Source organism: Zosterops lateralis, assembly GCF_965231275.1.
Source record: "Zosterops lateralis genome assembly, chromosome: Z".
Lineage (NCBI taxonomy): Eukaryota > Metazoa > Chordata > Aves > Passeriformes > Zosteropidae > Zosterops > Zosterops lateralis.
Window position 1 is genome coordinate 18,950,330 of NC_139800.1, and position 11,635 is coordinate 18,961,964.

General features: G+C 34.4%; 1 protein-coding gene across 1 annotated transcript in view; it reads right to left on the reverse strand.

Moving 5' to 3' along the window:
* SPEF2 (sperm flagellar 2) overlaps positions 1-11,635 on the reverse strand; it is a 67,149-nt gene that overhangs the window by 38,674 nt on the left and 16,840 nt on the right. The window contains exons 8-16 of the mRNA XM_083883148.1: positions 11,053-11,240; positions 9,652-9,820; positions 4,958-5,171; positions 4,352-4,482; positions 3,940-4,138; positions 3,357-3,442; positions 2,448-2,551; positions 1,716-1,963; positions 136-241 (exon numbers count right to left, since the gene is read on the reverse strand). Coding sequence (XP_083739274.1) covers positions 136-241; positions 1,716-1,963; positions 2,448-2,551; positions 3,357-3,442; positions 3,940-4,138; positions 4,352-4,482; positions 4,958-5,171; positions 9,652-9,820; positions 11,053-11,240 — 1,445 coding nt within the window. The remainder of the gene's footprint in view (positions 1-135; positions 242-1,715; positions 1,964-2,447; positions 2,552-3,356; positions 3,443-3,939; positions 4,139-4,351; positions 4,483-4,957; positions 5,172-9,651; positions 9,821-11,052; positions 11,241-11,635) is intronic.

Consider the following 11,635-nt stretch of genomic DNA (forward strand, 5'->3'; position numbering starts at 1 on the left):
CACATTATAGAATTGTCCAAGTAAATTCTTAACATTTAGTATGTCAGTACTGTCCTGGATCACATATGAGATTCAGATCAGTTACATGTCTTAACATTTGGCTAAAGCAATTGTTTTGTACTTCATATAACTTACCTATGTAGCACCTGCTCCCTGGCTAAATCAATCTTCTCTTCTAGGATTTCAGCCTCTGAATTTTGATTGTTGTTCTGTTCAGCCTGAGATGCCTTTCTTTTATCTACTGTGTGAAAAAAACACATATATAAGCATATATTGAAAAAGGCAATTATTCAGACAGTTATTCATCCTAACTAAGATAATCATTATAAGAACAAATTCAGTGTTCCTTGTTCTTACACTTCTCCACTTAAAACTTGGGTACCAGATTTCCTAAAAGAAAATAAAAGTCAGAGAATATCACAGAAATATAAAATTAAGCTGTAAAGAACCTAAGACACTGTCCCGCCTCTTCCTCTGTTTAAGTGCATAGCCAATTATAGCACTAACATTTCCTTATGTTAATAGATGCTTTTCAGCCATAAAAATCTCCAGCTGAAGAGATGGAGCATTCATGTGGGCAACTATTTCAGGTTTATCTACTCTATCAGTCAGAAGGTATTTTCCCAATTTTATCTGAAGTACCTACTTTCCACAATTCCATTTAAATAAAAAGACAAGGTATTCTCTCTTTCTGAGTATTTTTGAATTTTAAAAAGTCTTTAATTCATTTGAAACATGCCATTTTAAAATAATTCTGATTTTTTAATTGTTAGTTTCACTCTATCATCACATTTACATCTTATGAAATAAATTCTATTTGAATTTCTGAGATTATATTAAATATAACCACATGTTCCAAGCGTTTTGGCAGCACAAGGTCTTAAAATTAGCAAGATTCAAGTGTTTATACATTTATCCTCACCAGATTTTTAGCAAAATCTCTAAAGATTTTGTCCCATCCTCACTCCTACTTATACATAAAAGTTAAATGTCAATGGTGCCTTAACTCAAGCTATTTGCCCTCTATGCAATGAAAACAACAAGGAAGAATCTCCTCATAATTTGGATAATACACAACATACTTGTTAAAAAACCACTTCTGTTTCTCCAAGGTCTTAAAATGTGTCATCTGGAAGTGAAACAGCTCTCAAAAAGTCCTTGATGCCTTTGCCTTGGTTGGCCAGAATTGACTTTGATTTTTGATCATTCACTTACTAACTGAAGACAAGACAAAGGCAATAATCAATAGAGAATTTATTCTGGCACTCTCAGTGAATGAATATTGGAACATCCCTCTGTTTATAATTTCCTTTTTCCCCTTCTAAGTGTGTCTCCTGAAGAAATATACTATTGACAGAGACTCATTTGTAATGCAGTATATTCTATATCTTATAACTCGGTTTTTTTCCAGCTTCTGTTTTATGGGATATCTAACACCACCCACTGTGCTATCTCAGCTGCAGGGAGAGTTCAAAAACAAAAGAGAGTACAAATACAAAATAGCATATACACATGCACTTGCACACTTCTCATCTGCCTTTGACTGAAACAAACAGAAGTACCTGAAATAATCTGGAAGTATTCAAGGCACAATTAATGAAAGTGATACTGTGAGATATACAGGAATGGTCCAGTAATACTATTTTGCATTAATAACTACAACTTACAGATATCTGCTTGTCATTTTACTTTGTTAATAGTAGTTGGAAACTTACACTTCACATTAGCTGCACGTTTCAGTACCAGACTGTCTGAAATATCCAATAATATAGAAACATCAAATGCAGGTGACATAGGAGGAGGCTCGTTAGGGGCTCTGGGATCTATAGCAAGGGACAGCTTCTCAGAAATTGGATCTTTTGCTTCTACATCAATTCCTGTATAGGATTTTTCAAATAGCTTTGCCTGATTAATTGTCATTGGAAACCCTTCCACAATCCACCCCTTCTCTGGTGGTATTTGGCTAAAAGGAAATGAAGAACCAGAATTACACAGTGAAATGATAGCATAGTAATAAAACTGAAAGAACAGCTTGCTCTAGCCATCATTCATTCCTACTTCAGTATATTTAATTTCTTGATGAATACAGAATATGACAGATATTATTAAACTGTAAAGTAATGGATTTTAAATAAAAAAACACATCAAGTTTCATTAAAAAGAAAAAAAATCAGAAACAAAACCATTTTTGTTGTCTTGATAAATAAAGTTTTCAAAACCACGCTATAGAAACTTCTCAGAGTTTTAATTTCAGTTTTCTCAAATAACTTTCCTGCTAAGGTAATAAATGGGAAAATCTATTTCATGACTTACAGTACAACAATGGGAGTAGTACAGCTTAAATGATATTCATGTAGGAACTTAGGAGCTAACTAAGCTTCAGGACAGTTGAGACAATTTCTGTCAAATAAGGGTAGATAAAACCAAGTATCTATACAATTACATACGTAATGGCTTCCAATAGGATGTCAATTAGTAATTCATCAGGAACACTTTTTCCGTTCTTCAACCATTTCTGTGATGCAGCACCAAGTTGAGCACGAACAGATAACTGTGGAAGAGTGCAACATATGCTCAGAATGACCATAACAGTCATTGAAAAAAGTAGTTGAAAAGAGTATGATTCCACATTTTATATCACATACTATTTGTTTATTTATATTAGGGGTGGTGGCTGTTATTTCGTAATATTCTATAGTTGGGGGGGTCTATTAAGGAGAATAGTTTTAATTGCAAAAAATGTTTCACTTAATTGAAATCTCCAGCTGATTTCCATTATTACACTCATAAAAATGCTGAAAAAAACAAGCTAGAAAAACCAAGGATTTGAAGGCCAAAAAAGTAAAAATTAAGTGTTTTGGTTCTCAGCTTATTCTGATTTCCACTACTACTAATGATTTCATACAGCAGCACAGAAACTCATTAGTTGTACAGGGATTCATTTATATCTTAGCTTTGGAAGTAATTTTCAATGAGCAGTAGCTAAAGAAATCACTGTAGAATTAAGCATGTCTAACATAAAGAAAAGAAACCTTGTCATGGGATGAATTATCTGCTTGGCAGCAGCAAGCAGAAGGACATTTTTGCTAACTCAGAAATGTCATAGAAAATACCACATCTTATGTAAATGTGAGATTTCACAAGAAAATATTGAATTTTAAAAAGATGTACAACACTAAACAACATACAGAGGAGCAGATTTTCACAATAAACTCTTTTTATACTTCAGAAAATACAGAAAATTATTGCGTTGATGTCGGGAATTCAGAACGATGAAAAGGTGTCACCAATTAATTAATTTAATCATTTTAACTAATATCTTTTTATAAAGTAGAAACTAAAATTTGACTACTAACCTTGGATAGGCCATCCTGACTGTTATCCAATTCAAAATCTTCCTGGGATGGATCCTTTTCAACAGGAAAATTTTCTAAAATAGGTTCTAAAATAAAGTTTGATGATGCTATTACTATAAAATTCATTATTATAGATAAAGAATAAAAGTACATTGCTTGTTATTGTTCTTTGAATAAACCAATACAGAGGGTACATAAAGTTGTTAGAATCATAGGAGCATTGAGTAATTCAGGTTGGAAGCAATTTCTGGATACCACCAAGCTCTAGTACAACCTTCTGCTCAAAGTGGCATCAGTTATAATGTCAGACCAGATTTCTTGGCAGTTTACCCCATGTGATCTGGAAAATCTACAAAGATGGAGACTACACTACCTCTCCAAGAAATTTGTTTCAGTACTTGGCTGTCCTCATGGGGGAAAGGCCTCGTCTTATGTCTAGGCAGATGGGCAACAAGAAGGGCTTTTACAGGTATCTCCACGAAAGGATGGCTGGGGAAAATATGGGCCTGCTGGGACATGCAAAAGACTGATGCATCCCAAAAGCCTGAGACATACAGGAAAATCTGCAGCAAGAAATACTTACCCGTGGTGGTTTTGTTTTGGAGCTCCTCTAGAGGACTTGGTGGCAAATCTGGTAAACTCTCTAGAGGACTTGGTGGCAAATCTGGTAAGTTCTCTGGAGGACTTGGCGGCAAATCTGGTAAGTTCTCTGGAGGACTTGGCGGCAAATCTGGTAAGTTCTCTGGAGGACTTGGCGGCAAATCTGGTAAGTTCTCCTGGGCCTTGTATGAAATATGACAGGAAATGGATTAGAATGAAAATTACATCTTAGAGAAAAAACAAGCCTGTAAATTCTAGTTGACTCTTCCAGTCTTACCTGTCAAAACATAGAATAAGTTTGAAATAGAGTAAAAAAAGGAAACATGTTTTTTCCTTACACATCTCATTCACATCTACCTGTTAGAGCCAAGACCAAAACTAGGGAATATGCTTACCTCATTTTGTTCTTCAGAACTCTCTGATTCCTGTGAAATCATGCTGTGCTCACTCTTCATTTCATTTTTAAGAAAAGCTTCAATGGCCTTCTGAACCAGAGTACCAATAGATAGTACCTGAATATTGCAAACTATACACAAAAATATTAGATAGCTACAATTAGAGTTGAGTGCATATAGAGAGAAACTATTACAAGAAGTCAAATTAATTATTTAATTTGGGCTTCTAATGTAAGTTGTTTTTCACTCTTTCTTCTCTGTAACTACTTCACAGTATGTATCAACAATCATGTAGCTATCTTGCTAGTCTCTTCTAAAACAAGTATCTCCAAAGAAGTTTATCAAAAGCATTTTCAAATTCTCAATGAAGAAATATCAACATTACAATACAATATTAATATTACTTTCAAGTTCCAGTGTTTCTAAATTTAGTTTGGAATATAACAAAGGAATGACATGCAACCAACACCCGGCAAAATGCATATGCACCTGAGGTTCTAGAATTATAATGAAAGGATTTGCCCAAAAAATTTTCATTGCAAGAGTCGGATTTTTAACACAACTAAATTTAAATTAATTTTAAGCTAACAAACAAACAACCTCTACCTTTTTCAAGAAACTTTGCACAGGTAGTTTTTCCACTAAACACTTTTCCCAAAACACATCCCTTGACAGGAAATGAAGGAAATTCAGGTGAAGATTTGGGTTTTGGAGGATAGAACATCTCCATCAGTCTACGAAGCACATGACCTAGTATGTTATTATTAAGAGGTTTGTTTTCACTGTTCTCTTCAGCTGGGCTCCATTCCCCTGTCATACTCTGTATAAATGACAAATTAGCAAATCTCAATATGTCTCGTCTTCCATCTTTCTAAATATATGTACTTATTCACACATGTAATACATAAAATAATGAAATTTGAATAGTATTAAATAACAACATAGTTTTTAGACTAGAATCTGATTAAAATCTATAATTAGATTTTTTATAATTGCAATTTTTATAATTTTTTATAATTAGGTTAATTATATCATAATCATTAAACATTTATTGATATTCACGAATAACTAGTCAAGAGACAAGTACTATATAAACATTTTCATAGATTCCGTGATGGTTTGCCTCTGGATGGATGCCATAGAGAAAATATAACAAAAGGTTCATGAATTAAGGACAGGAAGAGATCACTCACCAGTTACCATTATGGGCAAAATAGACATGACTTGGGGAAACGGGTTGAATTTACTATGAATCAAAATCAGAGCAGGATAGTGAGAACTAAAACAAATCCTATAAACACTGTCACCCCAGCCCTCTCTCTTTCCTAGGCTCCTCCTGCCCAGTAGAGCAAGAGAACAGGGAATGAGGGGTTATGGTCAACTCATCATGTTGCTTCTGCTGCTGTTTTCTCATCAGAGAGCAGAACCTTTAGCTGCTCCAGCATGTGGTCCTTCCCACAGGAGCCAATCCTCTACCAATATATCCAAACTGAGTCCTTCTCATGGGCTACAGATCACAAACAGCCCCAGCTGGGTCCCTTCCATGGGGTACAGTCCTCAATGAACAGACTGCTCCAGCAAGGATCCCCCATGGGGTCATAAGTCCTACCAGCAAACCTACTCCAGCATGGGCTCCTCTCTCCATGGGCCACAGATCCTGCAAGGAGCCTGTTCCAACACAGGCTTCCTGTGCAGTCACAGCCTTCTTTGGGCATCTTTACCACTACCAGTGTGGGTTCCTTCAGGGCTGCAGATGGATCTCAGCACCACCATGAGCTTCCATGGCTTGCAGGAGAATCTCAACAACAGCACATGGAGCACCACCTCCTCGTCACTCACCACCGACCTCACTGGAGAGCTGTTCCTCTCACATCTTCTCACTCCTTTCCTCTCTGACATCTGCACAAAACCTTTTTTATTTTCTTCAATATGTTATCACAGAGACACTGCTGTCCCTGGTTGGATCAGCCTGGGCCAGTGTTGGGTCCATCTTAGTCAGCGCTGGCATTGACTCAGTCAGACAAAGGGGAAGCTTCCAGCAGATTCTCAGAGAAGCTACCCCTGCAGCCCCCTTGCTACCAGAACTTTGCTGTGCAAATTCAGTGCAGATTCCTATAATCACTTTTTTAATTCCACAAACATGAAAAATAATTCAACAATACAATAGAATTAATCAGTAGCAGATTTTTTTATTAGAAATCCACTACCCTTATATTCTGCAGTCTAAAATTGGGCAACATCATTGCCCAGTATCACTTTTAAATCTCTGAAGATTTCATGAACAAAGATTTCAAATATGTGTATTTGCCTAACATGCACTCAAGAGAGAGAGAAAAAAATCAGACCAAAGCAAACAACTCAAATGAATTCAAACATTGAGGGAAGGAAATACCAAGTAGAAACTTCCAGGTCATCTACCCTGAGATCAACAGAAATTTATCAGTTGTATGATTTACTAGGTTTTACTAGTTAAGATCATTTTACTGACAATGACACTAGAAGAATGAAAGAAGTACAAAGCAGTACAAATAATGGAACACAGAATTGTACATTTACTCTACCAGTTTTGCATCTTAGAGCACTAGGAAAACCTGATGTCCTGAAGTTTATGCTGTGAGAAGCTAAAAGACATTTTTAGTATGCAGAAAAATACCAGTCCTGTATTAATATTTATTTGGTTGGAAGATATTAAACAGCTTTTTGGAAAATGTGTAGACTAATAATATTTCCAATTAGATTCTAGTTTTTCAAAGTCAAATGTTTCAGAGAGGAATACTCCAAGCAGGAAAGAAGGAAGAAAAAACTGGTTCACAATAAGACTAGAAATGCATGGAGAAAGATTGCACAGGGAGTCTGGAATCTTTATCCTTGAAATACTTGAACCAAATGATGCTAAGCAACCTTACCTGACTCAGAAGTTGCCCCTCCTTTAAGCAAATTACCTTCACAAATCTTTAATCCAAACAATTGTGTCATTCTATGAATTAAATATTTCATCACCATTAACAGAAGTGAACAATGCTGAAGTTCTACTCAAAGATAAGGTTTTGAACTCATGCTCTGTGTAGAGTATGCAACCTTTTCCTGAATTTATGACCTGAATCATGAATTGCCATAGCATACTTTCTAATAGTAGAATGTGATCAATGTTGACTTTGAATACATGCTTATTAGATAGAAAAATACAATTTAACTATCAGTCTAAAATAATTTTAAATTAAAATTAGAAGTCACTTCTTTTTAGTTGGTAAAAACAAATGAAGTAAATATTTTTGAGCTGCGTAATATCCTCCCTCTATTATTTCTCAGAAAACATACTTCTCCATGTGCAATTGAAAAGACATCCTTAAAAAACCCAAATACTTGCACTATCTGAATAGTTTTTCTTTAAACATACAGGTAGAGATGGATCTGTTGCTTTAAATTCTATCAGACCTCTAGAAAAAATTATTCCAAGGGGAATGGGTTCTCCCATTCTTCAGTTATCTTGCCCATTTAACCAGAAGATTGCTACACTGCACCTGTCATGAGGTAAAAGAATTTACCTGTCAGAAACAAGTTTTCAGGCATCCAGGTGGGAGTTATGTAACTCCTGGTCAATACTTTTGAATTAAACCAGAAATTATTTGAGCAGTACCTAATGCTGTGTTTGGGTTTTGGTTATTTTATTAATTTATTAAGTGATTAGCCACAAGTTATAACATGGTAGTTTCAAAAAATATTCTCAAAATAAAACGTAATATGTAATGTGCAATGGACTGATGGAATTACATTTTCTTGTATTTTATCAAATATAGTTGACACTTTTAGCTGGTGTGCTTAAGATAAGCAAGGTATTATTGAGAGATGCCAAACTGCCTGTCCTGGGCTTTTTTCACAAACGTTAGGAAAATCAGCATAAACATGTTAGAATGACCTGCCAATACATTTTTACCTAGAAGCAAGACTTTGAAAGAATTAGCTGTTCACTTAGGTTTTTAGAAGACATAAGTATGAATTGGTGCCAGCAGTTTCATGTGCCATAGGATGCCAGTTTTTGATGAATAATGATTCAGAAAGTCATAAGACTAACAACATCTGCAAATAAATTAATTATGAAATAATTTGAAATATCCTGGCAGGAAAAAAGAGGCTTTAAATGTGTATGTGTTAACAAATTTTTGGGACATTCAGTGAAGTCACAGTTAGAGAAGACTACTGAGACTTCATAATGTAAATGAAAATACCACTGAAAAACTTAATTTTTCGTTAGTGCTCTCTTCTGTTTCCTGCCTGTCTTTTATGTCTTCCTTGTTGACTTTGTGTATAGCCCTTTATTCACCTAAGAAAATAATAACAAAATTCATACTTGAGTTTCTATGCCGTGAATCAGGACCTTATAAAGGGATAAATTAGAAAAGTGCATGTTAAAAATGAAGCTGCAGTAAATTGAGCTTTCAGGCATGCATCACAGAAATTCATAATGAACATCTATAACCATTGCAAAAGAAAAATGTACCAAGTAGCTCACGATGTGGATAAAAAGCAAATATATATTGTATTTATAAATCCCCAACAAGAAAAAGACTGGGTATTTGCCATGATTTTCTCACTTTCTACTCACCAAGTTTTTTGAAAAATCTAAATATATAGTGGGATTTAATGAATATAATTGTGAATATAATCTTGAAAAAACTGTACATACATTTTAACAGGAAAACATCAATCCTTAATCTTTCAATTTTGAAATAACATCGATGTATTGAAAAGTTGATGAAGGTAATATAAAACCCTGAAAAATATTTACTTGTATTCTAACAGAAGATTAATAAAAATGTCAGCCATTTTTAATAAGTTAAGAAAGCGTTACCATATTAAAACAAATAGTTCATTCAAACCAATTATTCTTGTTAGAGAGCTTTCACTCAAAATTGCTGAAATTAAGAGTTCAGGTTTTGTAACATGTCTGGTATTTCATTTTACTGCTTTTACTGGTTACTTTCTGTCACATTTCCCAATCTGGTAATATTAATTATACCTTTAAAGTCCAGTTAGCTGAAAACTCATTGCATTGCAATTAATGTGCTGGTCCTACAACCCAAGAAATACAATCAAGGTTATATATAAGAATGGAATTATAACTGCTACTAACATCAAATACAGTTTTTGGGTAAAATATCAAGCAATGAAAAGAAAACATTTGTCTAAATTTGACACTAGAAACCAGTAATAGAACAAAATGCAAGATCACAACATAAAGTTTATGATTATGAAAAAGCAAGGTGTATTATCTTCCATTATGCCTTATCAGTTTGGTGTACCTTGTATTCACCATAATCTTTTTCATCTAACAGACTTATTTTATTCAGCTCTACAATTTGTTCTGAGCTAGGTTCATCTGGCAAAGGTTGAATTGAGGCTTGTTCATATATTGGTTTCCCATTTAAAAAAAGTTCCTTCCAATCCAGCATCAGTTTTAGTGGAACACGGCTGCAGAAAAAAGAAAAAAGGAAAAAGGAAAAAAAGAGTTCTAAACCAAAAATTAGAGGGTTGGATATTTCACAATAGCCAAATTTATGAGAATCCCAATCACGAAACAAGCATATGCTAAACTACTTCTAGTTTATAATGCATCCTGTAATTATTACAGCCTTTTGTAAGTGTTTGTTTGCTTTTATGACAGCTGTAGGCACTTGTAGGCTTCAGTGTTTTCACAAATGTGTCATCACACAATATTTAGCTGGCAGAGCTGTGTAGTAACTATTGCTACTACTGTTTTGCTATCACTACTTTTCCCTGCCCTAAAATATTCTTTCCTTTTGTGCTGTAAAGCCTCTTCTTGCCAAAAATCTATAGAATATTTTTCCTCAAAATCAAAATTAATTCAGAATTATATGAATTAAACTTTTACTTTAGCTAGTAATTTCACTAAATTGTGTGCCTAGGCTGACTATTCTGTCACCTACTAAATAAGCCTAATTTTATATAATTTCCATGAAATACAATCATGTGTATTTTATATGGTTACACTTTTATTATTTTAACATACAATTACACTAAAAAGCAGTAAGATTTTGGCACACTTTCTAATTCTGTAAGTCTAAGCCCACAGTCAAATCACTGAATTCTAATGAAAGAACCACAGCAATAAAGCCCCACTCCATGGCTCTTGAAACACTTCTATGGCACAGGCACTTGGAGATTACTGCCTTCATAGGACCTTCTCAGAAAGCCTGTACAAATTAGGGCATGCCAGAGCATTTGGGCTCAGTTGCTGTGCTTTTGAACAGTCCAGGCAGTTTATATATCTTGGGAAATTCATCCTGTTGGTATTACTCTGAGGAAGTGTCCACCTAGTGAAGCCAAGTAGAATGAGATGAGCATCATTCAGTTTTTAACTTTTAACTAAGGAATTTGTTAATAAGAAAGGAAATTAGAAGTTCTACAAACTGTGGCACTAGCAGATTTTGGTCTCCTAAAAATTCTAGTTGCGTTTCCAAGAAATTATGCTAAGGCTCTAGCATTAGTTCACTCTGTATTACACATCAGTGAATCCTCAACACAAAAATAATACCAGCATTCTCACATACAAACTAATTGCAGCTGCCATCTAAAATATCTGAGAAACTACATAATTTTCTATAATGCTTAAACCAGTCTGAATAATGCAGCCTAACAGCTACTTACCAGCTGTTATTTTTGCCTAGCAGCTACATACTCACTTGTTCGTCAGTTGACGATATTCTCCTACTTTTGTTGACAAATCAATGATTTGGCTTATCATTTCCCAGCATAGAGAATAATGCTTTTTATAGCGTGCCTTAGCTCTTTCAGCAGCAATCATCTTATGGTGTTCTCTTTCCCTGGTTATTTCTTCTTCATTATCAATAGTTTCTTGTTTTGCAAGAACCTGGAATTGTTTTTAAGGAGTAAATTTGAGATTGCAATGAAAATGAAAGTCCTGAGGAACACAGTCCTGAAAAAAACCTCTAACTTGTTCCTTTAACTTAAGAAAACAAAAGTAGCTTGATTGCCACCACTGTTGCATAGCCAGCAGGCAGACTAATGCATAAAGAAATCTAAACATTTTTATTCACTCTATAAATTCCCATTTGTTTGCCTTCTAAAATAGAATAAAATAAAGGAGAAACTCATTACTTCTTTTATAATAAACAGTTTAAGACATATGCAGTCCTTGAGGGCAGTGAAATTGCACCTTTCACTGTAACAGCTCATTTAAAACATGTAATTTATCTTACTAGATTATAATATTTAATATTATTGATGTTGTTCAATCTTTGAAAG